We start from the raw sequence: 27,947 nt of genomic DNA on the forward strand, positions 1-27,947 counted from the left end.
GCAATAGATAAAAAAATAGGTCGTAGCACGTTCAGACTATAGCTGATATCATGTAATATTCATTTTTCTTTTTCTTTGATTTTTTTTTCCGTCGATCTTGTGTTCCGTACTTAGTACTAATGCTACCGACGCCAGGGAGGCAGCTCCCACACCTGGAGCCTACCTATCGACCCATCAATTCATGGATCTGGAACCAACGGCTTTACTGCCCTTCCGAAGGAAGGCATGATCAGAGATTTTATGCCTCAAAAAATCCCGACGGCGCAGACTGGGATTGAACCCAGGCCCTTTGGAGTGAGAGGCAGTCACGCTTACCACTACACCATAGGCGCCTCTTTAATATCTATCTTGCGATGAGCTCAAATTTTCACCGTATGTATGACATTTGATATCACAGTTTTGTTTTTGTGATGGAAGTTATTAAACGGACATCAAAAATCGTCTGTAACTTTTCATTTTCCATTGTATTTGTATTGTTTATTCAGGATATGTGTACATTATGATCCACACCAGGGCTCTACAATTTCGAAGCTCTAAAATGAACTCGTGTTTTGTTTCTCTCATACATACGTGTTCGACGCTTCATTTCTATGACGCCTAGCTAGACTATCAGCAAGAAACGAAGATCGCTTAGAAGGAAAGGCTGGCTGTGGAACTTCTCGTCGTTGCTTTGCTCATCGCTTTCAATGTAACTAACGTCGATTTTCTAGTTAAACGAACTTCATTATGGCTTTCAATCCCCTTTCACGAACACTCTATCACCGCTCTTTCAATTTGTTTAAAATGCGTTATGTCTCGTTTTCGATCATTTTTTTTAGATAAATATATGGATGGAAGATAAATTAGAAACATGACGTGTAATCTTCAAGTGTTTTGACGTGAGAAATGCTTTAAATGTGTTATTTCATTTTCCGTCATATACGTCATGAAACCTCTGTTGATGTGTTTCATGAAAGAGAAAACTATCATAGTCGAGCGCTCTTTCGCTCATCCGTTTCGACGAAGCTTGAAAGGAAGACCAACGGAGCGACGGGAGAAAGAGAGACAAGCGATTGAACATTTGTTTGTGCACGCCGACTGAGGTTCTAGAATGCTGCAAAGCTGTTCGACTTTAACAGAAAAAGAATGCCAGCAGTCTCTTCGTCGCATCGATTTGGTCGATTGAAGCTGATATTGTGACGCCCTGATCCACACACTTAGAAAAAATCATGCGAGATATAGCTCAACCAAACGTAAATTTCGTTGAGCAAAGAATTTTTCAGTCTCGGAGCACTTAACATTACATGACATGTTTGTTTACGTTTCATCTTTTATGTCAAAGATGGATTCCATCACCTGTAAAATAAGTTATTTGTAAGTGTGCAAACAAAAATATACATTGCTTAAATTAAGGATAATCAAACGCATAACTTCAGAATGAACCATTAAAACAAGTATTCTAAAAAAAATGTATTTACAAAATACAAAAAAAAATTAAATGCTTCCATCTCTTTGTTTTCTCGCGTAAACATACAAGTTTTTTTTTAATTTTTTCTTCAAATCCTCTTTATGCACTTACGTGCCTTACAAGCCTTGAGCTAAAAAATCGTATCCTTTACATAGGATCATAGCAATGAAAGGGACAACAACTTCATGCAAACGCTAATCCAGAAAGTGTTTACTCTGACGATTGAAAAATCAACATCGAATTTTTCTTGCTCTAATCATTTATATTAAGCGTGTTCGTTTATACCAGTTCAATTTAGTATAATTTCTGACTACGTTTTGAAATGACCTTTAGCTTAACAGTTCATCCTGCTTAATACGAACTGTTGTTTTAAAGCGCACAAAAATGTGTACAAACAAGTTTTTGAGTGTTTATGCATATACTGGACATATCTAGATTAACAGTTCAAGAGGTCCTGTCTGCATTTATCTTTTATTTTCAGGATTCATTCGATATTCTAATTGAATAATGGTTTAAAGAAAAAATATAATCTTCTTCTTTTTCTTCTTTGGCTATTATGCCCCAACTAGAACTTTACGCTTGCTCCTCTCAACAGAAGGGATTAGAGGCAAAGGGGTAAAAGTGATTTTAATTGATTCTCTTCGTCGACTTTGTCTTTCGTTAATAACTCAGCGGCAAACATACTCCTTGATGCAGTTGCTATTCTGCATGACAGATGATAATCTCCTTTATAAAACAATGTAGCAGAAATCGGTTGATAAAGCCGTGATTATCAAAAAAGAATATCGATGAAGAGAATCGACCAAAATCACTTTTACCCACTTAGTGTTTTTTGAGCACTTCCACTGCTGTTAATCGAGAGATTTCTTAGCCTGCACCATTTTTGCAGGCACGTATTTCGTGTTGCAAGCACAATCATACCCTATTTAAAACAGCAAAAAAAGGGTTATCTTCCATTTAATTCCACCTGATTAATTTTGGTATCCATGACACATACGTATTTCGACTACAATGTGCAGTCTTCATCAGTGTCAGAACTTATCAAAGTCTAGGTAAAAAAAGTCAAGATCACAGGTACAAAAATGAAACTACAATGTGTTGAATCGGAATCTACCTAACTAATAAAAACCAAAGATTTAAGTAAAGGACAAAAAATCTATACAACTCTCTACATCTATACATCTCTGTGATCTTGACTTTTTTACCTAGGAGATGAGTACTTAAGGGGGTTAGATTTTGATAAGTTCTTTAGTGGGAATAGCGGTAGTAAACTTATGCCAAATATTCATTCTTCATTAATTAACTTTAGAAAAAGATGTACGTAAGAGTTCACATTTACCTGTTTAATGGTCATTTTAAAAGAAAATATATTGAATGTGCTTGTTCAAATACTTGCGCAATTAAATAATTGAAATAATAAAATAGATAAATGTATTGTTTAAAAGTAATAGATAGGGGAATTTACGTATTCTCGTCAATCTAAGCAGCGTCCGAACTTCTATTAGCGATTTCTCAGCGTCACACACATACATGACAGGTTTGTTTGTTGACATTTATCTGCTGCTTCCTGTTCTACCAATTCCAATTGATAGAATTTATCAAAACGGGTTGAACATGTTTTTACAACGCTCCAAACTTCTCAGATGAGTGAGACTATTGTCGGCAGTCTCTTTTTCTTCGGCACCCTTTCCATTTGAACTGCGTGTTAACCAGCTGTTCTATTATCGGCAACTCAAAATCAGCCGTATTTTGTAGTGTGTATATTTCATTTAAAGAAAAATATGGCATAACAGGATTGCACAGTCGTAAAAATGTAATCAGGTTAAAGCTGAAAAGGTAAGAAATCGACTTTATACATTCAGCGAAGTGTTTTGATGGGAAAATACAGTGAAATTAACGTTTCAATTTCGGTTGCCGAAAACAGTCAATGGGTGCCGAAGCCATAATTTACCCTACATAATCAACATCGAAATATAAACATATGTATTTTTTAAACTTTATTAGGGAGATTTTTACCCGTAGGCTAGTTCATCACTAACGAAACATGTAAATTCGGAAAATGAGATAAATATTACTGTACTTACTGTTGAAATGCTTGATTGGAGTTCCAACCACGCGAAATGCTACACAGGGAGTAAATATGTTCTGGTTCGGAGTCATATCATCTGAAAGTAATGAAAATGGAAAAGTAATGGTGAGTTTATTTTTAAAAATCTGATTTATTGTAGTACTTGACGTAGCAGCATATACTGCCAGCGTTTGGCCCTAGAGATCCTCTAATTGACCCCATCTTCAATTTCACATTTTTGCATTATTTTCAAATCTACGCAAATTCCTCAATTTTGAGTAAATTAAACCATTTCTGATCAGGACTTTGTTGCTTGCTATTATCAAAGTTCATACAAGTACAACATTAGCAGCTCCTTAGAAAAACTAACATACATAAATAGGTGACTGTCTTCGACGACCGTGTCGTATGACAGAGACTTGTTGATTATTAATTTATTTGATAAGGCTCAAACGAATTAACTTTACAGAGCCGAGGATTCTTGATCACTATACAATACATCTTGAAACTATAGTCAAAAGGTACAACACAATAAACACTTTATCTTCCGCTATCCAAAAAGCCTAATCCATCAGGGGGCCGCTTCCAGTGGTTTCATTGTATGGCAGTTACATCCCAAGTAACAATTTTGGTTTTATGAGGTTTCTGTAGACCATGATTTAGACTTGTAGAATGCTATAAAACCGCGATAAACCCTGCAATGTTACTTGGGATTGCAGCAATGTGTGTGTGTGTGTGTGTGTGTGTGTATTCAATCTAACCCCCACTGGCCGGCAGTTGTATTATGGAAGAAATTTGCTTACAACAATCCTTGATGTAATAATTTAAAGCAAGTTTAGTCCGGGAGTTAGAAAGCGATAGCTCTACTGCAGATTCAGCAACCCATTTCAGAATGGCTGGTAATTCACGTCCATTCCGAGGTTACTTTCACATACAATAAGCCCCGCATGTAAACACTACCATTATCATATTAATAATGGTACTGCAAACACACTTCCAGATTTCGAAATGTGATGTTTCGAAATCTGGCGCGTATTTAGTAATATATGGAAATATGCATTTATGATTGATTATAAATCAGATGGATCTCACCAAATTCTGCCTCCGAAAAAGGACCGGTTTGTTCACTCGCGGTAATCGAAAAAATCTTCCGCGTTGTTTTTACAACCCAATACGACATTTTGAATCACATTCGATGTTTTTCATTTGCACCGAAGTTTTGCTTGACACCTCATTCACGTGCATCCTCCGGAAGAAGAGCACCAAGAAAAGAAAAAAAAAAATACCCGGTAAAACTCTTCTTGGGAGGGAGGCAAAGCACCAAAAACAAGCGAAATGAAAAACCGACCGACGCGACACCACAGCAACACAGCTACTCGAAACAAATTCTTGTCTAAGATTTTTCACGTTAATTACAAAATCACTAAAAAAAAACTTCTTAAGACGTGATAGATCTTAATTTACACTTATCCACACGCGAAAACTAATATTTGTTTGATGTTACTTGGGAATCCCAAGTTGGAATTGCAGCAATGGACGCAAAACGTGGTCAACACTGACACACTCATCACGAAACGGTTGCTTTCCAAAGTCGACGACGTATCGACCGAAAGTACTGCTGATGAAGAACAATGAGAATGACCACACAATGGTTGCTGCCGAGAAAATAGACGATCGCGTGGCACACATCAAGAGTGGCCTGCTTTTGCGAAGACATCCGTATGACAGAGACTGTCATATGACATTTTAGTTTGGTACTGTACTTTGATATCTTGTTTTGCAAGCGCCGGAAGCAAAAGCAGTCGATTATTACAAAAAGTGCGTTGACTATGGTGACCGATTGCAGCACTGGTTATCGGTGATCATTCACATTTTTGGAAAAAGTTGGCCATTTTGGATCTAGTGTTTTATTTTTTTCAAAATGGCATTTTTGACATTTTTCAATAAATTGTAGCACGAAAACGCCACTTCTGATCGAAGTTGTTTAGAAATGTCTTTCTGGGAAAAATATACAAGGTAATTTTGTTTGGTAGTCTTATATATTTTCAATATTTATAGTTTTTTTTTTAAATGCTCATGAAAAATACAAACTTTTGAAGTATTGAAAACCAACAATACTTGAACATTGATAACAACCGTAGATCATCAACTTTTGGTCATATTGTTAAACTTTTTGCTAACTAGCTTATGCTATTTTTTCACAGAAAACGATTTAGAATGTCTGAAATATTCTTTCCTATAAAAAAGCGTACTAGAAAAAAGTTCAAAAATTTGGCCGAAAAATATTGTTCTACGATTTTTGTCCATTTTCAAGTGTCCATGATTTAAAATATTTCAAAAGTTTGCATTTCTCATGAGCTTTCTTTTGTAAAAAAATATAAAAATTGAAGATCAACATTTTGAGATATTTGAGTGTTGTAACACTTTTTTGGAATTTGTACTCAATATTAAAAAAAGTGCTAGGGGAAATGGATGTAATGTCGGCCTAAATGTCCCTAATTTGGGCCCATACCTAAATTCAGCCATCGACTAAATTTTCAATAGCGATCAAAAATATCCATTAGTACCGTCCCAGCAGATTTTTAGCGATGGGCCCAATCTTAGATCCATAGGCCAACATTAGAGCAATTTCCCCTGTGTACATTTTTCAAGAAAAGCTTTGTTTTTCTACAACTTTGTCTTAGACGTTATTTCGATCAGAAGTTAAGTTTATGTGTTACAATTTATTGAAAAATGACAAAAACGACACTTTGAAATAAATTAAACGATCCAAAATGGCCGAATTTTTGTAAAAATGTGAGTGATTGCCCATTACACACACAATTATGCAAAGTTTAAAGCAAATCTGAGTTGGTTGTTTCGTCAATTGGCGTGGAACTGCTCTACTTAAATTTAATTTTTGTCAACTGTTTTTTTTCTCTGTAAGTTTGAAAATCGGTTCAAATTGAACCGAGTTCGGTCTTATTTTCTAAGTGTGCGGCCAAGGAAGTCGAGAAATTTTCAAACCCGGAAAAGTCCTAAACCCGACGGGAATCGAACTTACTTTATAGCTGCACTTTTACTGACTGAGCTAAGGTAGGCCAAAAATCTAAGGGAGGCTAAAACTGGTACACTATACCTTTATTTATATAAATTAATTTAAATCGTGTAGCTTAAGACTAATACCAGACAATTCAAACTACAATATATTGATACCTTTCTTCAGTGTTGTTCGTTCAGTTCAAGATGTTCAATTCCATGAGTATATGAGCTTGAGACTCGATAAATTACCTTTTATTTTCGCACCTAGTGATAATCTTTTCCAATTGATAATACCTGTTATCAAGCCTGATTATGAAATTATGAAATATTATATGATAATCTGTATTTGTAATATGCAAGAAGAGTATGCTAAATTTGTGTACGGCTAGTTGTCACACGAGTACTGAGTTTAAACATTTGATACTTTACGCAATGACCATAGCGAAGAAATACAAAAACAAACCGGCAAGCGAAACAAATGTCGTAACATTTCTTTTTTGCCAGCAACAGACCATTTTCGCACACAAAATCAGACAAGACCAGCTTAAAATTTGTCATGTTGAATGTTAGTGAATTCTGGCTAATTACTGCCTTTATTTGATGTTTATTACATGAAATTGAAAATAATTAATAAATTCTAGAACGGGGTAACATTGATAGTTTTTTTTTAAATAAATTTTAAATATTTCTTTCAGCAATGAATGTTTTTGAAATTTTATTTTTTTTATAACAAGTACTGATGATCCTAGAGTAAATTTGTTAGTATTATGTCTAACGGAAATTAAAGTATTTGCACTATTTTTTTTAGTGTTGTGACCGAACATCAGTATTTTGATTTGGGGTTACTTTGATAATGCTCGATGAATGTAGAAAAAAATGCGTGGAACTCAGGCAATTAAGTTATTAAAATATGACATTTTGAATGAGTATACAATCAGAAAACATCATAAGCAATAAAAATACAACATTGAATTTGTGATGGCTATATCGGTCGGCAATACTTTCATCATTGAGTGTTTTTTTCAAACAGGCGAAAAACACGAAAATTGTTTTTAAATATGTTTGTCCAATATGTAACACATACTATACAAAAACTACATACGATATCAACGGAAATACCCTAAGCTACAATATGAAATCAAAGTTTTTAATTCAGAAAAAGCGCAGAGAGTAAATTTAATCATATTATTATACAAAGCTACCCGCATTATCAAAGATTCCCCGTTTTACGGTATGCATAAATAAGGGAGTTGATAATTTCACACGGAAGCTTGCAGCTAAAATTTAATTATTATAAACTATTTGAAAAAGAATGGACTGCGATTTTTTTCCTATTCTCCATCTCCGCCGTTCGTTTGAAATGTAGATATATACGGCCCGTGTGTTGGCTGTTTTGTTTCGATCTGGACGATAGTTTTCCAAAACATATATAGGGGAATTTACGTATTCTCGTCAGTCTAAGCAGCGTCCGAACTTCTATTAGCGATTTCTCAGCGTCACACACATACATGACAGGTTTGTTTGTTGACATTTATCTGCTGCTTGCTGTTCTACCAATTCCAATCGACAGAATTGATCAAAACGGGTTGAACATGTTTTTACAACGCTCCAAACTTCTCAGGTGAGTGTGACTATTGTCGGCAGTCTCTTTTTCTTCGGCACCCTTTCCATTTGAACTGCGTGTTAACCAGCTGTTCTATTATCGGCAACACGAAATCAGCCGTATTTTGTAGTGTGTATATTTAATTTAAAGAAAAATATGGCATAACAGGATTGCACAGTCGTAAAAATGTAATCAGATTGAAGCTGAAAAGGTAAGGAATCGGCTTAATACATTCAGCGAAGAGTTTTGATGGGAAAATACAGTGAAATTAACGTTTCAATTTCGGTTGCCGAAAACAGTCAATGGGTGCCGAAGCCATAATTTACCCTATTTGCCTCCGCTGTGCATGACACATAAAACCTGTAAATTTTGCTTTCACATGGTCCCAAATAGCGATTTTACGATCGCTGAAAGCTCGCGATGAGTGAGCACTCAGCGATCATAAATTCGTTAATTGTGACCCTCTGAAAGCGAAATTGAGAGGTTTTATATGTCATTCACAAAATTTTACATTCTTACACACTTAAAACAGATTCGCGAGGTCGGTAGAAAAAAAATACTGAGCTGACACGGCAATTCATAATTTTACTGATATTTCGGCAACAAAAATATTTTTCCCGAGATTGACCAAAAACATTTCCGAAATTCGCAAAGTAATTCGCTGAGCACATCAGTAAATAAAAATAATACCGAAATCAGCAATCGCATTTACTGAGATTGGCCTCATCCATTGCCGAATTTCGGTAATACAGCTGTCATTTTTTTCCACCCGCCATTTTTCAGAAGATCAGAAGTTAATTATTGTCTGTGTCTTTTGCATCGAAAACAACTTTAAAAAACCCAAAACGTGGACTAAAACGCTCGAGGAAGCAGGATCCGAACCTACGAAAGATGAACCCACTCCATGGTATAATCCAATGGATTAATGTAAGATCAAGATTATTCTGTTTTGTTTGAGTGAAAATAATTCTTGTTTGGTTTGAACTTTCAGTCCGACAAGAGTATGCCGACGTCAGCAATTCCCCAAATAAAAGTTGTTGGGGAGGAGTTCGAGGTAGGAAAATGCTACGTTATTTAGGATAACGTGGTCGTCGGAACAGGACCGGATGTATTGCAGGCGATCGTGCTGCTCTGAAAGCGTTTACGGTTTACAGAGTAGCATGTTTGCCGTCTGATAAGCTATTTTTTGGCTTGTTGCATGTGCTTTAAAATTAACCAAATGAGATATACAAAATAATAGATATACAAAATTATAATCCCATTGCATTGTTTCTTATTTGCAACTATTTTCCACATGACAATCTTTTTATTTATTTTTTTCTTATTCTTTAACGTAAGTAAACAAAATTGGAAAAAAATGCCGAGATTCAGAATGTTTTTTACCTTAGGGATGCTTTTGCCGAGCAATCAGTTGTTTTTACTGAGATTTTCGGCAAAAATTGACAACCGTGAATTTTATGATTACCGAGATCCTCGGTAAATTTGCTTTTTGCCGAGATGGTTACCGAGCACTCAGTGGTGCCCATCTCGGCAATTGTTTTGCCGAGATCCGGCGAAAAAAACTTAGTGTGTAGCATTACATAATATTATATGCATATATTTATTAAGTAGGTTATTTCTCGTTATGTTAGGTATCATCATACTTTTTAGCATTATTGTAAGAAGAAAATATCAAGTATCATTCGAGCTAAATATACTTATTTGCTTTATATATTCTTGACATTTCAGTGTTACATCCACTTGCCATTGTGAGCTGAAGAGACATAGAGCTGCACCTTATTATATGTACAATACATTTTCATTGCAGTATCAATACCATACATTTTCATTGCAGTATATTATTCATTTAAATGTATTTCCATTATGTCATACTTTAAAGTTCTGTATATTTCATTTCTAAATTACAAATATTTTCATTATATAAATAAATACTGGGTTGGGAGGGAGCATCAAGGTATCATTTGACCTGGAACTGGACGATTGGAGTGGTATGACAACCGGAGTCTAGGAGGGAATAAGCACCTGGGTATTGCGAACACAGTCGATTTTATTTTGCAAGTCAGCAGGAAACAACTTGAAAATTTTCCGATGAAACATATTGTTTTGCTAATGCACTGCTCTCAAATTGCATATACATGCTGTCAAAAGTTTATCCTTTGCTCCATAAATAACGTGTACATGGTGTTGGGAGTGCACCTACCCACATGACTCTTACAAAGCTTGTTTACATTCTTCCTTCAGCAGTTCGTTAAAGTTCGTTTGTTCGTTGTATTGTTTACTTTCGAGTGCTATGATTTCTCTTCAGGCGATTCTATTACTTATGGAAATGTTATTATTGCATCGCAAGATCGTGCCCTGTTTCACAATTGTAGAAATATACTACTAAATTCATTAATTACTAATAACGCGTGTAATGAATGTCTTTCAATGTGCACATCCCGAGTTCCTTTTGATTTGGAAATTGGCCGCTATACTATTTTGCTACAAAAAAAAAAACCAGACAGTCTACGTGATTATCCTTCAGAACAAATCTTCTATTACTATGCGACGTTGGACTACTGTTATACACAGCTGAGAGAGGATGGTATTGAAAATTCAGGGAAAGAGTTTTCAACATACCTACATTCTGTTCCTTTCCCAGTAATGTTACCAAACTGTCACGAATTGAAGAGCTGTCTTATAAAATCGTTGATACGACATAGATTACACGCGGAAAAAGTATGGAAAATGCGAAAAACTAAATACGATAGTCGAAGCATGTTTATTTGAATGTGATCAATAAATATTATGTACTGTTAATACAAACGTGTAAAAAAAATTTATTGAACAAAGAGCATTAAAAATAAAGACTTTTTTTGTTGAATTAAATGACAACATTTTTAACATTGACCACAATACTTCCTCTGCCGACGGAAATTGTTTTAGAACAGTAACACTTTTAGCAGCTCTCGATCGTTGGATTCTTTTTGACAGCACCAGTTGGATTCTTTTTGACAACCATTTCGTGTTTCTCCGCATCACTCAGATAAGCACTATCATTTTCTTAATCCTACCGATTCGATTTTGGTGGTGTGAATTCTACTTCAACAGTTTCAGTGAGACTGACGCGCCCTTTTTAAAAAAAAAAATCATCATTTAGGAAGCTTAATAAGTATTGAGAATTGTGTTATTCGATTTGTTGGATCGTATCGTTTTTTTTCCCTTGATTTGTTTTCCGTCGATCTTGTTTTGCGTGCTGAGCACCAATGCTACCGACGCCAGGGAGGCAGCTTCACACCTGGACCCTACCTATCGACCCATCAATTCATGAACCGGGGACCAACGGCTTTACTTCCCTTCCGAAGGAAGGCGTGATCAGAGATGTTATGTCTCAGAACATCCCGACGGCGCCGACTGGGATTGAACCCAGGCCTGCAGTGGTGAGAGGTTATCACGCTTACCACTAGACCACCTGCGCAACTAGATCGTATCGTTGGAAAGAGATTCTTAAATTCCCGTGGATTTTGCGAAAGTGTCTCTGCTTACGGGTCCGCCTTTCCGTTTTTGGCCCTTCATACAGCGATACTGTGAATTCAAATCGGTAGCTCAAATTGATCTTGCTATTAAGTGGAGTTGCATTCAAGACAAGATCTTTGAAGGGATGGTGGCTACATACATACATTACACAAATGTTACATTCTCTTCTTGCATCTTACTTATACAAATTATCATTATAATATCTCCCAGTTTCATAATTGCGAAAAATAATATTTTATCTGAACTGAGCATTTACAAGCTTGCCTCTTACAATCAGTGAACGACAATAGTCACTAGAAGTGTGTGGGAAACACGAATCTATATTTATTGGTTCTTTTATGTTGAGAACAGATGAGCAGGATTTTCCAAACAAAATATGTGGTCAATATATTAAAAATACATACACACTTAGAAATATCTAATCTTACACGTGACGGAATCCATCTTTGACATAAAGGATGAGACGTAAACAATCATTTCATGTAAAATTAAGTGCTCCGAGACTAAAAACTTTGAAAGTACGTTTGATTGAGCTGAATTTCGCGTGTATTATGACTCAATCTTATGTCAGAATTGACGCTCGTATATGTCAGTCTCAGAGCACCTAAATTTACTTCAATTTTTCTAAGTGTGTAGAATTGTTCGAAGGGACAACCTATTGCTCTTCTAGGGATTTATTTCCATTTTATGGATTAATTCCAAGAAGAAAAGGTTCCACCACAAATGAACAAGGCTTCTAAGATTTGCCAGCAAATATGTTTTAAATTTGTAAATCGACCCTATGAAAAACATTTTATCAGCTTTCAGCCCATTTTCATACTGGCGGTAGAACCAAAAATCAATACGAAACTAACGATTTCAAATTGGCTCACTACTTGACTAGCTTATTGGTCCCAAGCAAATCGTTTAACGTACCCCATTCTAGTATAAATTCTAGTTCTACACTATGTTTGTTTTGATTCGCTATGAAAGTTTGACAGATAAAATGAGGGGTTCGTGGATTTTCCCATGTTTAGAGGGGAGCATCGATTAGCTTGGGACCGAAGATAGTACCAGAGCTGAGCCAAAAAGTTGAGCTCGTTTCTTCGGGACCTTCGGGACCTCTATGGTGGAACTATGACAGCGCGGTAGAAGTCTACCCGAGCAAAGTCGGATATCAAAATACTATCAACATTATATGAAATTATGTTTTTTAAATCATGTTGATAACATATTTTTTTATGCTATTTTTTAATTTCGGGTGAATTCACATTTTGATATTATTTAGATATTTCTAAAAAATATAATTAAAAAAAAAATTGATATTTTATACAGAATATATAAAAGAACATTTTTATAAAAATATCTGAAATTTTCATTTTCATCGTAGCCTAATTTGTTCCATGATTTGTGTGTCCTATATTGAATATAATTCCATTAGAATTTGCCATGAAAACTATACCCTAAATTTGAGAAATTCACATCTATTTCTATGCTATTAGATCTAATAAACTACAATCGTTCGTCATATTTTAAGTTTTGGGTTTTCTTCGGGTACCAAATTCGCGAATGACAGTTTTTGATTAAATTTGAGTCTGTTATTTGTCTATAATGACAAAAGCGATTCATTTTATACTTTCCTATAATTTGAACCACTGGATGATTAGTTCCGGTTCTGTACTTTAATATGGCACCATTAGTACTTTATTGATAACATTTTTTTATTTTTATTTTGAATCTTGATATCAACCAATAGATTTCAAAACATTCAGAGTACTAAATTTGATACCATGATTTCGATATTTTATATTTTGTTTTCCTACCATAGTTATAATAACATATTTACTACTTATTTTGTTTATTATTAACGAAATTACTAATATCAATGTTATTTTGGATTTGTTATCAAGAAAATATTATTTGTTATCTTTTTAATATCCCGCATATACCATTTACCTCGTTAACTCGACCACACGGTAGGCAACCCAAGCAACATTGATAATTTTATCGAGGTTTTAAAGCATTCTACAAGTCTAAATCATTGTCTACAGAACCCTCATAAAACCAGAAATGTTACTTGGGTGTTGATTTTCGTAGATTATAAAGCTGTAAATTCAATTCTCGAATATTGCTTTGTGCTTTGGGCTCCATACCATGAAACTTATATAAATCGTATAGAATCAGTTCAAAAACAGTTTTTGTTATTTGCTCCTAGGAAACTAGGCTGGACCTCTTTCCCCTTCTTTCTTATGAGTCCCGTTGCATGTTGATATACATTGAAACACTTAGAAACGAAGAGAAATTTGTTAATGATATTATCTCACAACGCGTAAATTCAGAAAAATATTAGCTAGCTTAAATTTTTGTGTACCATCACGCATGTTAAGAACTTGAAATGTATTTCAACTGTCACCTCACAGAACGAATTATGGTAGAAAGAGACCAATCAATAGAATGATGAGAGTGTATAATAATTATTGTGAGCGTATAGATCTAACGATGTCTAAAGATACTAAGGAGAACACTAACTGCTAGGTTTTCATCTCGTTGAGTTTAAAACAATTTTTATTTCTTAGATATTTGTATATGCAGTAGACCTGTTCATTTTAACAGAAATGTTCGGAATGCAACGGGTCAACCGTGATTACTGTTTGTCATCTTAATCTGAACTTCTGTGCAAATTTTCAGCAAAATCGGTGATGATTTAGAGGTGCTTCAAGCTAATTTTATGTTTTTAAGGTAATTTACGGCTTATAATATTTGTATCTCGCGACAAACAACGAAAACTGCTGTAACACGCCTACATAAGAGCAATAAATTTGCATCTGTCTTAGCTGCTGCAGGGCATTGCAAAAACTTACAAGAAAGGAATTGGAAGTGTTGGGCAACTTCTGGAGTCCCACCTTTTTCACACTATCTATCAATAGATAGCTGAGGAAGATTGGCTTCACTGTTTGGTTTTTAGTGCAACACATGCTTGAGTCCTTTTTGAATAGATGCTATGTCCATTTGTCGATCAACTCAAAAAAAGGTCAAAGATTAAATTAAAGATTGTACGTATCAGTTTTCCAAAAATACCGCACTGGTCGCTTTAGAAAGCGAATCAAGTTAATCGATGTTTTGATCGACAAATGGACATAGGACCTATTCAAAAATTAATCGAGATTCGTTTGAGGCTGGGTGAAATTGGTTGGGATAGTGTATCTAGAGGGTCATGTCTACTGGATTTTAAAAGATTCCGGGATTCAGTACGAAAGCTCTCAACTACTAACTGTGGAAGTGCATCTAGAACACTAAGTTGAGAACACGTAATAAGCTAATATGCGATAAGTAATAAGTTTGAAATGCACAGACGAAGAAGAAGAAGAAGAAGATGATGATCCCGAGAAATGTTGGGATTTTTGTTCCGAGTTTTTGGGGAAAGGATTCACTAAACTAGAGGGGGACTGTTTAAGAGTGGAGCGGATTGGCTGGTTTTGAGCCAAACGGACTGTCAAAGCCAGAGCTAATCGAGCAGCGCTTATCTTGATTGCATTGGCAGTGCTGCTAGAAATCACCTAGGCATAGGTTGCCAAGTTGTGGGGCCTTATAACCTAGCCAGTAAAGGCATGGTATTACCAAGCCGGAGGCGGTGGATTTAATGCCCGGTTCGGTCGAAGGAATCTTTTCGGGTTGAACATTTTCTCGACTTCCCTGGGCATAGAGTATCATTGTGCTTGACACACAATATACAAATTCATGCATCGGATTGGCTCTCAATTAATAAGTGTGGAAGTGCATTTAGAACACTAAATTGAGAGCACGCAATAAGCTAATAATAAGCTTGAAATGCGAATAAGAAGAAGAAGATAGGTTGCCAAGGCAGTTTGTTTTGAATCCGCTCCTTTCTTAGACCCTCTCTACTCTAGACCAGCGCTGCTCAATGTGTGGCCCACGGACCAAACGTGGTCTCTAGATCTCAGCAATGATATCATTCTAGCCCAATTGTATTCATCATTATGAATTTTAGTCCAAAATGAATGATGAATAAATAAAATGCAGCTTGAAACATGTTTATCGAACAAATATACAAACATTTAAAGAGCAAGTTTATAAAGGTTGGGCAGACCTGCTGTAAACAGTCTTAGGTAATTCTATAAATATGTATTTCTTCTTTCTTCTTCGGGTTCATCAGTGCTAAGGAAGTTTAGACAGTGAGGTCTGAACTAAAGAACTGTGATCAGCTGTTCATTATAGGGAAATTATCTATCAGTTTTACGATTAAATTAAATATCCACTCATTTATTAGAACGTACTTGGTTGCTTCTCCTGCGTCGATAAAACGAATAATTATTTTTTATAGCGATCTATTCAAAAGGCGTGAAAACTTCTGCTGATCTTGAGAGTCGGCAATCGTCGAGGAACTCAGTCTACTCGTACAAAACGATGTGCTATAACCTGTGTATGTTTAACATCATCATCCGTCATTACACGCTTGTGCTTCTGCTGTCGATGCTGTAGACGTATACGTCTGACTCGTCCATTCGATGTCCACACTATGATTTTTCACTTGAGATCTCGTTTGCAGCGCATAAAAGATAAAAGTCAACCAGCGATGAGCTCGAAAGATGAAATGAATTATAAAAGCGATGATATGCGATACCTCTTGAACAGTTATTCATAAGGGTAACAACGAACGTTACTCAATGAATGAAAGGGGTGTTCGAGGATAATTGTAAGTTAAATCTTCGTTCTACAAGTGGTTATCATGACACAGAAGAGTAAATGAGCACTGCTTTTCTTGTAAATATGTTGATGATTGTGCAAAACTAGACTTAGACTTCATTTTATAATAGGTAGGTACAGTGCTGTCCACAAGTCGGTAGCATCCATTTTTATTACAAGCAGACAGACATAAATAGCTTGTTACCTTCCAGTGGTGTAGCTGCGGATTCATCAAGGGAGGGGTTTCAGAATTCGCTTAAACAATACATTGATGTAATGTAAAACATTTTACTTAGTTTTGATCTTAAAAGAGGAGTGAGGTACCGTAAGGGCGCGAAATGAAATACCTTACAATTAAGTTAATCTCAGCGCAAAACTTAATGAATATAATAAGCAATTGCATTCTGGGACTTACCAACTGTACGGGTCCTGCCATCCTTCAGTACCAATCGTGGCGTCATATCCCGACACATGAGATGCACCAAAACAAGACGACCTTGCATTCGCTGTCGTAGATCTGGTTCTCCGAGCCACTGCAAGTAGATGCGACCCTCATCGCGAAATAACCGAAATGGCACATCGGTGTCGATTGGATTCCTCAGTTCGGCCCACCCGGCGTGTGTCAGATATTGCGATCCGGAGACGGCACACATAGGCATTTTCACACCTAAAAAGTAAAAGAAAAATGAAAGTCAAATCGTTAATTAGAAGTGCTTCAAATAAAATGGAAATTTATGCACATCAAAAGTGCTGTGCGGATAAGAAAGTGGATAAATCGATGATCTCCGACCCGAATTATTCGCGTTGATCAATTAAGCGTAGCCAAAAATACTGGTTTACACCTCCATTGCTCCTGTTGCCGATTGTGGCTTTTTGTACAGATCTGCAGAAACGAACATTCCGCTTATAGCAGTTGCTGGCCCCTAAAACAGTGGAGCACACATTTTCGTTTTTTCTGTTCCGAATCCGATTATCATTTGGGCTCAAAGAGAAACAGGAAAAGTGCGATAGTCTTTTAAAAATGATGTTATCGAAATTTTATTGTTCTGGTTTTGGATGTGTACTTTTATTACTTCATTCTGATCTGGTTTTCTTGGTTATATGGACTTGCCTCATTTATAGTTAATGCTGTTATACAGTGTTTTCTCGATATTGTGGACCCTCTCAGCATTAGACTTTTTATTTATTTTACGTACTTTACACAACCTTGTTTTCAAATCATTCACAATCGTTGGTTAAAATAAATATCTAAGGTATGATCTGGAGCAATAAAAATACTGGAAAAACTTCGATGGATTTTAAGAAGTGCTTAAAATATTAGCAAAAACAAGGGGAAACAAAATCGCGAAAGCACTGGATTTGTGTTTGAAAGCATGAAAATGCTATGACAAGTGTCTTAGTTGACAAAATATCACGCCTTTTTGATATAACAAACAGATTTGAATGTGACGAATATTCATTAAGCTAATATTACTGTACCTAATCATTTTTGTAATGCTTTATTAGCGAGATTTTAAGCCCAATGACTAGTTCATGTCGTCTGTACCTAATCAGTTTTTGGTTTAAATCTTGAGAATCCTCATATTTCATCGAGTGGCATTATAAATATAACCGGTTGCCATGGTTGGATCTGGGGCGGTCACATCTTTCGATCATATTGAACCTGCTGTCGATAACCAGGAAAGTCAGATTGATCCAATTAGTGTGTTATTATTTTCTTTCCGAGCGAATCGAAAAAAAGAGTCATGTTTACTGCCGCCTCAACAGGTTTGGCGCGTCAGGGTACACACTAATCCAGTCAGTACGCTTTTACCGAGTTTTTGAATTGCGGAACTGTTCGGTAAAAGTTTAAAAATCTGTGGAAAATTTATTAATGAGAATATTTGTTATGAACTTGTACATACTTAGTTCTGTTAACCCCATTTAATGATAGAAAATAAAATTGGTCGATTTCATTGATTCCTTACGGATAACGGTCATTTGAATTTTTACCGACTTTTTCAGTAATTCAAAAACCCAGTAAAAAAATACTGACTCCTGTAAAAAAATCTTAGTGTGTAGTGATTAGCATTTCAATGCCAGAATTTTATTGCTGTGGATAAGACTGGCTTTTGGAGGAAAAAGAAAGTTTTGTTCAATTTGTTGTGGCACGAATTTTTCATTTTTCGATGTTCATTAACTAGAGCTATTAACATTTTTAGCAGCGGAATCATATATTACTCTCAAGATCAGTGGCCAAAGGTGTTACTGACGAATATGCGGTTGACGATACTCAGAAATGATACTATTTGATATAAAAGGAACGATGTACCTAGTCATGGCTATGCGTTCTTATTATTGCATGTGAGAATTACATATACTGATGACATACTCAATTGATTAACCAATGGAACGTTAACTAATGGAGGGTTTGTTAATCCAATGTTTCTAATATATCACTGTAAAAAGAATTAATTTTCAACGTGGGCCTTCTTTAAAGATTAAATTGTTGTTTCAACATAAAACACACTCAATTCTGTTGTAATGCCATTTTTGTTTGTGTGATCTCAAGTTGCAACCAAATTTAATGCAACTTGTTTCAAAAAAGAAAATATTGAAGTTAACCATCAACTTGAAGCGGAGGATGAAAATGTTAAAAGTTGAGTCATACTGTGTGTTCGAAGTCGATAATATCGGAGCTACCAAGGAGAAATTTGTGCGTTCTAGGGTTAACAATCAGTGGGGCAGCAGCTGGTCCATGTCCTGGGGGTTCCTTTTTTTGTTGTTGTTAGAGTAAAATTGTACTCAGTAAGTTGTGGATGAGTGTCCGAAACCCCTAATTTAGAGTAAAAATCAGTCAAGATTTGTGCATCTTAGTTCGGGGAAATCCGGATGAAGTTTTTTACAAGAAGATTTCTTCTTGTAAAACCTACAACCGGATTTCTTCTTCTAAAACCTACAACCGGATTTCCCAGAACTGAGACGCACTAACCTGACTGGTGTTTATGTTCACCGTGTGTATAATTATTACAGAACAGTAAAGCTGGAATAACTCTAGAACCATGAATTAACCATTTATCTTCTGACGAATTTAAAAATTTGAATAGATTCCCGAGAAAATGCAACCTGTTGTGCAGAAACAGTTTGAGAAATCATGTTTTTATAGCAAATTGAATTATGAAATCTATGCAAATATTGACGTTAGGCACTCAAAGGTTAAATACTGCGATTACCTGTCGTAAGAAACCCGTATTTGGCACCAAAGCAGAAAACCTTTCACGAAACAAGATCCACGCTCGCGTCATTGCCAATACAAAACTAGTCCAAAATCTGAGAGGCGCAGCGCTACAAGAAAAAAAGGCATCCGAAGGAGGTAGAAAGCAATGCCGCTCATCTCGAAGCAAACTTTAATTTTTCTAACGTTAATAATTTCAGATTAAATAGGAATTTTGTACAAGAGTAATTTACCGCTTAGCTGATTAGCTATTCAACTACTAAATCACACTGTATGTTGATGAACTTAAAATTATAAACTTAAATCCATAAAATCTTATCACTGGAAATTAGCCAAATTACGCACAACTATTTAAACATTTCTTTCAATCTGAAGTTATTTCCATTTTTCCTTGATTTGTTTTTTGTCGATCTTGTTTTCCGTATATCAATACTAATGACCCTACCCTATCTATCGACCCATCAACTCATGGACCGGGGACCAAAGGCATGATTAGAGATTTTATGCCTCAGAAAATCCTAGCGCCGACTGGGATTGAACCCAGGCCTTTTGGCGTGAGAGGTTTACCACTACACCACCGGCGCCGATAAATTATTAACATCAGAAAACATAATGATTTCCCGAAGTATGATTTAACTATTTTAGTGCCCACCTCTGGTCAGGGGGGGTAAACAAAGCCCTTTAGCGCTCAATTTCGGCAAACGATGCTATGAAGCATGATGTATCCTCATACAAAAAACGAACGGCTTTGTTAACCCCGCGTACGATAATATAGGGTGTCCCAGAAAGTATAAGCACAGTTTATAATTGGAATAAAACAACGTTATGTTAATGAACTCAAATTTTTATTTCATATATATGTTCTCTATACTATTCTCTTTCAAATGGGTGAAAATAATTCGCAGTTCCTTTAATTGATTGTTTGCTATATACCAAGCTACCGTGTCTTTCGAGCAGTGCATTGACACCAATAAAGGGTGATATGGTCAAAATTTGGTCAATATCAACTTGACGTATTTCTTTCAATTTTGCATTTAAAAAACCTGAACACCCCTCATTTTGAAGGTGTGTGTGTGTAGAATGTTGCTCCTATTTTGATTTTGGAATTCACTCTTCAGTTGTCAAAATGCCGTCCAAGGAAGAAGAGCAGCGTATCAAAATTTTGCTCGCGCATCGCGAAAATCCGAGCTACTCGCACGCAAAGTTGGCAAAATCGCTAAAAGTTGCCAAATCAACCGTTACAAATGTAATTAAAGTGTTTGGGGAACGTTTGTCGACAGCCAGGAAGTCTGGATCGGGGGGAAATCGAAAACCGGAAGCCGCTGAGACGACAAAGAGAGTTGCCGGTAGTTTCAAGCGAAACCCTAACCTCTCTCTCCGAGATGCCGCAAATAAGCTGGGTGTATCGTCTACAACCGTGCATCGAGCCAAAAAACGAGCCGGACTATCGACTTACAAGAAGGTAGTGACTCCAAATCGCGATGATAAACAAAATACGACGGCCAAAGCGCGATCCCGGAGGCTGTACACGACGATGCTGACGAAGTTTGACTGCGTGGTAATGGACGACGAAACCTACGTCAAAGCCGACTACAAGCAGCTTCCGGGACAGGAGTTTTATACGGCAAAAGGAAGGGGAAAGGTAGCAGATGTTTTCAAGCACATGAAACTGTCAAAGTTCGCAAAGAAATATCTGGTTTGGCAAGCCATCTGTACCTGTGGCTTGAAAAGCAGCATTTTCATAGCTTCCGGGACTGTCAACCAAGAAATTTACGTGAAAGAGTGTTTGAATAAACGTCTGCTGCCTTTCCTGAAGAAACACGGTTGTTCCGTACTGTTTTGGCCGGATTTGGCATCTTGCCATTACGGTAAAAAGGCCATGGAGTGGTACGCCGCCAACAACGTGCAGGTGGTTCCCAAGGACAAGAACCCTCCCAATACGCCAGAGCTCCACCCAATTGAGAAATACTGGGCTATTGTCAAGCGGAACCTAAAGAAGACCAAAAAAACTGCTAAGGGCGAGCAGCAGTTCAAGGCAAACTGGCTTTCTGCGGCGAAGAAGGTGGACAAGGTGGCTGTACAAAATCTGATGGCAGGGGTCAAGCGTAAGGCCCGGCAATTCGGATTTGGAAAAGCGGAAGCCTAACTGAATATTTTTCCTGAATTTTATACTAATTGAACTTGAAAAAGAAATTTAATTTGATTTTTTAAATAAACGATTTCACCGATTTACACGCGTTTTCCCTTGACCAAATTTTGACCGTATCACCCTTTAGTACTGGGTCATCATGTTGACGGATCATGGGCCGCAGACGCCGATTCAAACACTCCCGGCTTTAACAACTTGCCACACTGCCCATATTGCTTGCCAAACTATGGCCTTCTTACCAAAATTTTCGATAAAAATTGACTTATCGGCATCGTCAACTTCCTGACCATCACGGACTGTGTAGTATTGGTCTCCCGGAAGCGTCTTTCAGTAAAATTTGACGTATGTTTCACCGTCCATGATAACACACAAGCCCTCGGTTTGATGGATGCGGCTTGTTTCTGACTCCATTACGGATTCTTCTGCTTCTTGAACATTTTCAGCCCGTTTCTTGCCTTGACACGTTGGATGTTACTCTTCGATGTTCTCAGGTTTTGGCCAAATCTCGAACAAAGGCACTTTTCTTATTGACGAAAGCTTGGTGATCTTCCGGTCCAGCTTTCGGTCCAACGGTCCCGATTTCGGTGTGTCCTCGAAGGTAACTTCTTCACCGAGCTTCCCGATGGTGGTTTGGACTGCTCCGATACTTATTTCCTCCATTTTGGGAATAATGCACCATTTGTGCACGATCTGTTTGCGCTTTTCCGAAGAAATGCCTCGCATTTTGATGATTTTGTAAAAAAAATGCACTTGCGCACACAAACTTGTTGAGCAATAATTGAGCAACAACACACATCGATGAACAGCTGATAAACTTCATCGGGGTAGAAATGGTAGCGAATTGAAAGTGTGCTTATACTTTCTGCGATACCCTATAAGTAAAGCTATAGTCGAAGTCGTAATTTTCCCTAATTTTGTCACTTCTTCTAGGTTGTTACTCCCAAATGCAACTATACGCCTGCTATCAACCTGGTGTCCTGTGATGCAGTGCTGCCTAATCTCGACCATATACGGCGGTATTGATAAAACAGCTTTCATCAGTCACTCGAGCTAATATTCAAGGGAAGCCATGACAATTGTCAGTGACAAAGTAGTCAGGGACGGACATTAGACTGATGAATAATTGGAACTCCCTAAACTCGGCCAAATTTTCCATAGTAATTTTTTTCGCCCCTCCCCAGCTCGAAACCTGCCCTTGGGTAGATAACTACTTTGGAATAATCACCGATTTTGGGCCTATCGAGCAGAAAACATCAAATAAATCCATGATTTCGTCGTTAACAAGTCAATTCTAGATTGAGCTGTAATTAGGGCGTAAAAGCTTTTGTAAACAATGACTTCTCTCAATGATTTATGGGACTTCAAGGCACACCCACGAAATCTAACCATCGGGTAATGGAAGTCTTGCTCTACCCGATGGTGCTGTTGATATACGTGGGCGTGCCTTGACTTCCTAGAAATCTTTGATAACAAAATCTGTTTCGCCCTAATTCCAGCTCTATCTAGAATTATGCATTTGGTAGAATATTGTATTCTGAGAAGAATTGGCCACTGTATTACGGGAATTCCATGAAATTCATTTCAAAATGTCCTTAACATTTGATTCCATTTAAACTGTCATCGGAAGTCTCCTTGGACCTCATTTTAATTTTGAATGACGTTTGAAAGTTATCTAGAAATGTTTATTACTCCGCAAATCATATAAATTTTATACTTCTGCGGCGAGCAATTGTTAAACATTTTTTTTCAGTGATTACTGATTGTAGCCTTCAATGTACACGGTATAGTAAATACAGATTGGCGAAGACGATTTTGTGGAGCCAAATGGACAAACGATTTGGCATGTCGAGTATTGCAACCATGTATCAAGAACAAAAAGTTTCGCAGATTGCACAGAGGAGTATTTGGGCAAGAAAGCTGGCCAAAAAGCTGCCTAGCACATCATGTGGCAGCCATTTTATGTTCGTTTGTTTTGTTTTCATCCCGTTGTCGGCTGTCAAAGTTCTGCTGTAATTTCCATGTCAAAATTTCATTTGAAAATATGAAATGTTCTCTCAAAAGTTTTTTCGAATTTTAAGCTAATCACCAACTTGAATTAAAATGGATTTTCAAGATAAAGGTATGTAGATTTTGTTGAACTCAAGAAGCAATTTTAAATTCATTGTTTTTTGCGCAAACATAGTTGCTTATGTGTAATGTTTGAAAGGTATTTTGTTAATGTACCGGGCATTTCCGGGCAGAATGTTTGATACTGTAGGATAAATTAGTTCTGAAAAATGATCTATGGCAGACCATTTTGCGTATTTGCGATATATGGTTATTTTTTGCCAAAGTAAATATTTCATTTTGCATATTCTTCTTCTTCTTCTTCTTCTTCTTTGCATTTCAAGCTTATTGCGTGCTCTCAACTTAGTATTCTAGATGCACTTCCACAGTTATTAATTGAGAGCTTTCGATGCCTGTACCATTTCTGCATTAGTATAATTGTGTGTCAAGTACAAATTTTCCAACCTGGAAAATTCCTAGACCGGACCGGGAATCGAACCCAGCCACCTCCAGCATGGTCTTGCTTTGTAGCTGCGCCTTTACCGACTGAGCTAAGGGAGGCTGATATTTTGCATATGTTTGCATGAAATTTTTGAAAGTTCTGTTCATTGCATTAATTGTTTTATAGCCTAGAACGTCGTATTTGAGTATATTAAGAGTATTTTTTATAATCGATTATCAAATAATGTTGCAACATATTTTTTAAATTTAATTAGATAAATTATAACCAATGAGAAAAATGCAAATTGCACTTTTAGGGGGATTATTATTTTTTAATACATTACAATCAAATTTCAACAAAAAATAATCGATTTGTAGTTTTGTAGTTCGACTATTTGAGTTATTGTTCGTTTATGGTATTTGTTTATTAGGGATGTTTTTCAGGAGAAGAAACATTCATTATACCAGCAAGCTTTGAATAAAAACTTGATTTAAAACCGAGCATACTACTGATCTCAACATGTTTCATGCTTACCGAGTTAATCGTTCCACCTGTACTAAAATTAAGTCATTTGAACACTTGGAAGTGCAGCTTGTTGTGAATGGAGGTTGCTAGTTTCACGGAACTTCTATTTGCCAGTTTGTGTTTATTATATCGTGTGTACTTTAATGAAGTAACTAATTTTAGGATTAACTTTCTTTTGCAACATATGTTTTTAACCAAAACTGTTAAAATTATATAAGTATTTAAAATTCTGAACATAAATTGAAAATTTATTTTGTTACTTAAGGTGGGGGCATTAGCCTTCCTTTAACCCACTCTGGCTACACACGTGGATAATACAAATGGCTTATTTTGGTTGCTAGTGTAAAATTTAGCTAAATTGGTTTTTTTTTCTGATTTTATACAGGGGTATGCAGACTGATGCAAAATTTGAAATTTCGCTCCACAATGTTCAAACGGTTTCAAATCGGGTCCTGATTAGCCTTCGAAAGTTTAAACTCATTTGATAAGAATCTGACTTGGCACAAACCATTTGAAGTTTTATATGGAAATTACTATGGGAAAACAAAACTTTTTGCAAACTTTTCTAGCCTTTTTACATATTGTACTGTTAACAAATTCTATTGCTATCCTTATGGGAATTTTTATCAGCTACAACTTTGCAGAAAATCGCTTTCTGGCAAACGTCAAATTAAATAGTTATTAATTGTTTAAGTGATTGATAATCTTTTGGTAAGATTAAGCAACTCTATTGTGGGCAACACTGTATTCTGCAGTGTGACATAGTAGCCATGATTTTTGTTCTCTATTCTACGCGCCATAAACACCAATGTTGCCTGCTGAACAGTTGATTGAGCATAATCATAACACATCAGTGAATTGAATAATTAATAATTTTTGTTCCTTACATTTGATCAAAAAGTGATCTCCAACAAAGTTGTAGCTGAGAAAATTTTCAACAAGCTCAGCTATCATTTTCCAAAGTAGAGTGAACTGGCAAATTTTGAGATAAGTATGAACCGAAATTATGGTTTCTCCATAGTAATTTCCATATAAACTTCAAATGGTTTGTGCCAAGTCAGTTTCTCACTAAATGAGTTCAAATTTTGGGAGGCTTATCAGGGCCCAATTTGGAACCGTTTTAAATTATGCATCAGTCTTATGGGCATATACACGTAGCCCAATGTTAGGAACATTATCGCCATTTGTTTATTGTGGTACTTATTTATTTTATTTGACGATACATATTTTGAATCTATTATGTTTTTCTAGAATTCATCCGAACATTTCTACTCTCGCTTAACCAGTAGATCTAAAAAAACAAGTACACCACATATCTGATGAATTTAGCTACAGCTCAATTTGGGTAAACAATGAAAGTGTGACATCAATATTTTCAAAACTGTTCAAAATAGATAGATACATATGCGCTGCTGCCAATCACGATTATGTAGAGCTGTTTAATTGTGATTAACAAAGGTCTGTTATCAAAAATTAACGGATGCTGTATACAGTCATATATGCTCTGCCTATAGTCACATAGTTTTACGATTCGTGATCACATCAGTGCTTTAGTCATATATGACAAACTTTCTTTACAATTTCTTATCACGGTGATGCATTTGCAGAGCTCAAATGTAAACTCAGCTGCGATAAAATCGTATTTGGTAGGAACCCCCTCAACAAGCGGGGATTTTTTAAATCATGCTTTCAATTTGAACTGGATATATAAATACCGGCATCTCACGAGCATTGCATGCTAGTTGTAAAGAATAGTTTCAAGATCGCCACATTGTATCTGAAATGGCTGCGAGACCAAAAACCATAATTTTTGTGCTAGTGTTTTGTTATGCACAATTTGTTGAATCTGCAGAAGTGTCTACAGAAAAATCCACAAACAGTAATATCGAGAGTATTGGTTTTGGATATGAAGTGCTTCTTTCGAAAATGGATTACATAGAGTACAAGTTCATGGAGCTGGAGTTTGAAATTAAGGAGCAAAATGAGCAAATCATCAGGAACCAGGCTCGCCTTGAACAGACCCATGCAGGGATGTCATGGATGATGACCAGAATGGAACAAGCCGTCAGCCAGAATTTCACCACAATGATGGGTCAATCATGGCAAATTTTGCAGGGGCAGAAAATTTGTTCCAACCACGACAGCTTACGGAAAGCAATATTTAATTTGAAACCTGTTAAGGGACCATCCGATAATGTGAGAATGCTTTTTGATTTGCAACAGTTCAAGGCCAGAGGACCTTTTGAGTCGTGTAAATTAGAACCGAGTAAGACATCGGGCAAGTATATGTTGCAACCGTTTCCCAGTGAGGAACCCTTCGTTGGATACTGTGAGCAGATCAAGTTCGGAGGAGGATGGTTGGTTATCCAGCATCGGTATGATGGGTCGACGAATTTTTATCGCAATTGGACCGAGTACAAAAATGGATTTGGAGAAGCTGATAAGGAATTCTGGATTGGGCTGGAATTATTGCATAAACTGACGAAGAGCAAGACTTGTCAATTGTTGGTTGAGTTGGAAGACTTCAACGGGGAATATAAATATGCAAAGTATGCGGCGTTCGAGATCGGAAACGAGACGGAAAAGTATTCACTGAAGATACTAGGAGCGTTTAGTGGAACTGCTGGTGATTCACTGACATATCATAAGAACATGATGTTTACTACATTGGATAGCGATAATGATAAAAATGCAGGAAATTGTGCTGAAATTAGCTCTGGGGCTTGGTGGTACAATACTTGTCATCACAGGTAAGATAACATTATTATTGCATTTCAGTGAGCAGTTACATTAGAGATGGCCTTTTTTTCTTTTTTGCAGTAATCTTAATGGACAATTCATGACGGGAAATGATCAGAAGTCAATGACTTGGTTTCATTTCAAAAATGCGCACCATGGATTGAAGTACTCCAGAATAATGATTCGGGCAGTGTAATAACATTGTGTCGGTAAAAATTCAATCATGTAATGTCGAATTCAATACTAGATATTTATTACGGGAAAATAAATAAAAATATAACATGTCGAAAAAACAATCTTGACACGCTTTGGGTATAATTATTTAATATGAATGTCATAGTTGGATGAATAATCCCCAGTATTTAAACACCTGTCATATTTGACATGATTTAATTTTTTTCAAAAATTCTAAAGGTTTGGTTTAAAAGAATTATTCTATTTTTTGGCGTTAGTCGTGGCGTTTTCAATTCAAACATGAAATCTGTGCTGTAAAT

General features: G+C 36.4%; 2 protein-coding genes across 2 annotated transcripts in view; one reads left to right on the forward strand and one right to left on the reverse strand.

The window, feature by feature from the left end:
* The window catches only part of sha (shavenoid), a 155,267-nt gene that overhangs the window by 21,909 nt on the left and 105,411 nt on the right, over positions 1-27,947 (reverse strand). Inside the window, exons 6-7 of the mRNA XM_065221645.1 lie at positions 16,754-17,005; positions 3,532-3,612 (exon numbers count right to left, since the gene is read on the reverse strand). Coding sequence (XP_065077717.1) covers positions 3,532-3,612; positions 16,754-17,005 — 333 coding nt within the window. The remainder of the gene's footprint in view (positions 1-3,531; positions 3,613-16,753; positions 17,006-27,947) is intronic.
* On the forward strand, positions 26,447-27,649 carry LOC135700997 (ficolin-2-like). The gene is made up of 2 exons (XM_065221697.1): positions 26,447-27,464; positions 27,535-27,649. The coding sequence occupies exons 1-2, from the start codon at positions 26,497-26,499 to the stop codon at positions 27,647-27,649; spliced, it is 1,083 nt and encodes a 360-aa protein (XP_065077769.1). The 5' UTR covers positions 26,447-26,496.

The sequence above is a fragment of the Ochlerotatus camptorhynchus genome, unplaced genomic scaffold, assembly GCF_037179485.1.
Source record: "Ochlerotatus camptorhynchus isolate MF236.1 unplaced genomic scaffold, CSIRO-AGI_Acam_v1.1 ptg000146l, whole genome shotgun sequence".
NCBI classification, from domain to species: domain Eukaryota; kingdom Metazoa; phylum Arthropoda; class Insecta; order Diptera; family Culicidae; genus Ochlerotatus; species Ochlerotatus camptorhynchus.